The sequence below is a fragment of the Sinocyclocheilus rhinocerous genome, unplaced genomic scaffold (assembly GCF_001515625.1).
Source record: "Sinocyclocheilus rhinocerous isolate Xijiao unplaced genomic scaffold, SAMN03320098_v1.1 scaffold818, whole genome shotgun sequence".
In the NCBI taxonomy this organism is placed as follows: domain Eukaryota; kingdom Metazoa; phylum Chordata; class Actinopteri; order Cypriniformes; family Cyprinidae; genus Sinocyclocheilus; species Sinocyclocheilus rhinocerous.
The window spans coordinates 1,323,855-1,328,816 of NW_015664989.1; the positions used below are offsets into that span (position 1 = coordinate 1,323,855).

The 4,962-nt window shown below is 32.6% G+C and overlaps 1 protein-coding gene across 1 annotated transcript in view; it reads left to right on the top strand.

Moving 5' to 3' along the window:
• Window positions 1-1,290: 1,290 nt before the first annotated feature.
• LOC107730565 (TRAF family member-associated NF-kappa-B activator-like) overlaps window positions 1,291-4,962 on the top strand; it is a gene marked incomplete at its 3' end in the record, with an annotated part of 17,057 nt that continues 13,385 nt past the window's right edge. The window contains exons 1-3 of the mRNA XM_016541421.1: window positions 1,291-1,482; window positions 3,518-3,659; window positions 3,760-3,871. Of these exons, the coding sequence (XP_016396907.1) occupies window positions 3,561-3,659; window positions 3,760-3,871 (211 nt within the window). The remainder of the gene's footprint in view (window positions 1,483-3,517; window positions 3,660-3,759; window positions 3,872-4,962) is intronic.

Sequence of the window (4,962 nt, forward strand, 5' to 3'; positions counted from 1 at the left end):
ATCGCCTCCCACTTACAAACTCAATATAAAAAGATACAGTTGTTCTTGAAAAGTTCACTTCCTGAAAGGATGATGATGTCGTTTTGGCACTTTTGTTGATTTTGATGGAATATTTCATTTTAAAAGAGTGAAAGTAATGGATGATATATAACTTAAGTTCTTTGTGATAATACAGGATTTTGAAGTAAAATATAGTACTATATACTAGCATATAGTAGCATATATTGAGCAGGGTTATTTTAGTATCATTAAGATACTATTATAGTTTTTATTAATATTTCTATAATATTATTTTAACATTAAAATAATAATTTTATATATAATAATATTATTTTCTGTTTTCATTTAAATTTTAGTTAAAGTTTTAGTACGTTTTTTTTTTAAATATTATTTTAAGTATTTTTATTTATGTTTTAATTTTAGCCATTTCAGTACATCAAGGTAAACTAAATAAGAAAAGTTGCCTTAAAAGAGAAAAAATAAAATAGCACTTTGTTTATTCTATAAACATGTCTATATACTATCTATTATATATATATATATATATTACATATTTTATAGATAGTATATAGAGATGTTTATAGAATAAACAAAGTGCTATTTTATTTTTCTCATCAAAATGTGCATTTTTGTAAATATAGCAATGCAAACTTGAAAATGCAAGCATGTGCAAAAGGCCATAAAAGTATTTTCATGACAAAAAAACAGAAGCTATATATTAATGAAATAAATTCACTGTATAATTTGTTTGTACCCGGCATCAGATAGCCTATTCCTTGGTTGTTAAAGACATTTTTTTTACACTAAAAATTATGAGGGACACAAAATAGCATCAAATTTCTACATCGATGCTTGTGTACTTCAGTACTCACTTTTAAAGAAAAAGAAATAGGAAGAGATAGATAGATAGATAGATAGATAGATAGATAGACAGACAGACAGACAGACAGACAGACAGATAGATAGATAGATAGATAGATAGATAGATAGATAGATAGATAGATGGAAAATTGGCCTTGACCTCTCAGTGCAAACTACAAATCACGCAATAAAAATAATATTAATTTAATGACCACAATTGTAATTTGTAATGTCAAAACAGTGCAAAATAGGTCAAATTAAAGTAAAACAACAAACATGCATACGAACAAGCTATTGTGTGTTTCAACAGCTCAGACTGGATACACAAGCACACTGATATTTATAACAGACCCGCGCGCACACACACACACACACACACACACGCACGCACGCACGCACACACACACACTCGCCGCTGATTGGCTGGAGCGGCGGCAGGCGGAAGTCGAAGGCGCGCGGGGATTCCCCGAGGGAAGTTCCAGCTCATTGTAAAACATACAAAATGTTCATCTGTACGAAATAGTTCATTTCCTCCCGTTAAACGCGTACATATACGTGTAGCAGCGTCGCGATGTCCAAACTGCGCTTAGCTTTATGCGTTTGTGCTGTTTCGGAGTGAAGGTAAGACGCCAGTGCTGCACACTAATGAGTGCACTTACTTCATTCACTTCACTGTGTTCAGATATGAGGATGTTTCGCTTTTGCATTTAGTGTGTCGAAAACGCCTCAGGTTGTCTGTCATTGGGAAGTTTGGTTGTTTGTTGTTATATTTCTGTTTCTTACTTGTTTTACTAATAGGAAAAGTGTAAAGTTTGCTGGAAAACTTTTTGAACACACACCATTTGTTGTAGTATATAGGCCGGGGCTAGTTGTCACAAGGTCTATATTTTAATTACGCTTTGCGTCAAAACTCCATTTACACAAATGCTTGTTTTGCATTATCATCATGTTTTCATCTGTTGGCTAACAAGTGAGCACAATAGGCAAGAGAAATGAACTTGAACTGCAATTATTGTACATAAATGTCAGATTAGGGCAGGCTGTCACATGTGTTTTGATTGATGTTGGGATTTTATACAATATTAATTGGACAGAACAGTGGTGTGTTATTTTGGCATGTTGCCTTTTACATTTCCGCTTTTTAAAGAAGAGTTTTGTGTGTAAGAAGAGCTTACAATAGGTTCTTTAATGTCAAGTTCCCATTGTGACAACTTACCCCATATAGACAATGTGTGTCAAACTAGCTGTATGTTTTGTCCTGGGCAATAATGGTGGAATATGTTTTTGAAGACAAGACTTTAAGGGTTGTATCTAAGAAATTGGCTTTAAGAAACAAACTTAGTTTGCGAAATATTGACTGGAATAAATGTGTGACAACTAGCCCCGGCCTTCCGACAGAGCCAGAAATGACTTGCATTAAAAGTTTTATGTTAAGCAAATTTATTTAGGCAATTTTAAATGATTCCTCATGCTTATATAAGTGGTTTCGCCACGTCATCATGTGTGACATTTCTCTGCATGTTTGGCAAGACTATACTGTACTTAATCTGAATCTAACATTGTTATTATGACTAACTGCATACATGTTACTTAAAAGTTACAAAAAATCAGTCTATTCTTCACCAAACCTGTGAGCTTGCTGTGTGAAATGTAAAAATAAGATAGAAAGACAAACTGAATTTTTCAAATAAGCCATGCACATGTATATACATTTAAAGTGTTTAAGCAGAAGCCTTTAGATTAAAAAGTTTAAACAAACTTTTATAAATAAATAAAGTTGAGTGTGTTTGAGTAAACAGTGTAAATGTATATAAATATAATACATTTATTTAGCATGCTACATTTCTGCTTTTACAAGAAAAAAGCCTACAATAGATTGTTTAATGTCAAGGTATTACCCCATGCGTCAAAATTAGTTATTTTATGTTTTCTAATTTAATATTTGTAATAAATAACAATATTTACATTAAAACACTAATGTAGACCAGGTGCAGGAAAAATAAATGACTTTCCATTGACGCACTCAGTGACTTTTGTCACGCTATCAAGTTTATCACATTCATGTGATGTGGGCATAATATGAGATGTTAAACTGGGATCTTATGCTTTTAGTGTCTCTATAAGCACGACTGGATTTGAAAATATGTGACCCTGGAGCACAAAAGCAGTCTTAAGTCGCTGGGGTATATTTGTAGCAATAGCCAAAGATACATTGTATGGGTCAAAATTATAGATTTTTCTTTTATGCCAAAAATCATTAGGATATTAAGTAAAGATCATGTTCCATGAAGATATTTTATAAATTTCCTACTGTAAATATATCAAAACTTCATTTTTGATTTTGCTAAGAACTTCATTTGGACAACTTTAAAGGTGATTTTCTCAATATTTAGATTTTTTTGCACCCTCAGATTCCAGATTTTCAAATAGTTGTATGTCGGCCAAATATTGTCCTATCCTAACAAACCATACATCAATGGAAAGCTTATTTATTCAAATCTCATGACCCTTATGACTGGTTTTGTGGTCCAGGGTCACATATGTGTGTTGATGAAGCTTGTGTGTGTTTGTAGGCGTTACTGACAGGCCCAGTGCTAATATCACTCCTCTGAGTTAAAGAAGGGGTGTGTAAGTGTTTGTGTGTGCCTGGGACTAGGGCCCGGGACCGCCCTGTTCGGAATGTTACTGAAGGCCCCGGAATGGACAGGACCATCAGTGAGCAGCTCAACAAAGCCTTCGAAGCGTACCGCAACGCGTCTATCGAGAAAGAGTTGGCCAGAAAGGAACTTCAGCACAAGGTGCCGTTTGTGATTATCGGTTGGTTCCATCAGAAGCGTTGTATTTGACTCGGTCTGCCGTGCGTGAGAGTGGGCAGACACTAACCTATTGCTTTTGCAGACCGAGCAGTATCAGCGGCACACTCAGCAGCTGGAGAGAAAGATAGAGGAGCAGGCGAAGACCATCTCACATCTTAAAGCTGAGCTCAGCTCCCTTCGTAAGCATGCGTCAGGTTGGAAATGCCTTTTCTCTTTACATCTCCGAAACTAAGTGGCACACAAGACTTATCCATGTATATTTACTGAAAGGAGAGGTATTGCCTTTATTGATTTTTGCAAGTCTTCCTTGACTGTAAAACATTTTATTAGAGTGCCCTGCTTTAAATGATACTAGGAAATGGTTTTACTTAGAAAGTACATTAATGAACTTTTTTTTTTTCAGTTTCTCCATGTATATTGAAAGGAGAGGTATTGCCTTTATTGATTTTTGCAAGTCTTCCTTGACTGTAAAACATTTTATTAGAGTGCCCTGCTTTAAATGATACTAGGAAATGGTTTTACTTAGAAAGTACATTAATGAACTTTTTTTTTTAAAGTTTCTCCTGTATATAATAGTTTTTTTTTTGTTTTTTTTTTATTTAAAATGATAAAAATATTATTCTTTTTTATATTTAATTAATTTATTTTTTATATTTGATATATATTTTAAATATTATTGTTTAATAATTTAATAATTTCATTGAAGTATTGTTATTAAGACTATTTTAAATTTTATAATCCTTGAGTTTGACGTAAATATAGCCTCTGATGCTGATATGGTATAAAATGATAAATATAAATAATGCACAGTATACAGTATAAACAGTATAAATAAACTGTCTGTAAATCAACTTAGAAGCATCAAATGAGGCAGTGCACACACCTAATTAATGTAATTAATGTTATTGTCATATAATAGTAAAGTCATTAAAACTGTCAAGTAACTCAAATATTAATACGGGAACTATCTGTTGTTCAAACTTCTTCAAAATCGGCGCCCATTGTCTAGATTCTCTGGACAGTCAACTTCATGAGGTGCTTTTATGAAATTGTTTTATTTGATATTTAGGCACAATTTATTTTTATCTACAAAACAAAATTCAAGTGATTAAGCAGAAGCCTTTAGATCAAATGGTTTAAATATAAACTTTCATAAATTTATTTGAGTGTGTCCAAACTTTTGACTGATAGTGTACATTGTGCAAAGACAAATGGAAATAAAAGATTAAAAGAAAAATATTATGTATATAATGCATTTATATATATATATATATATATATGTATA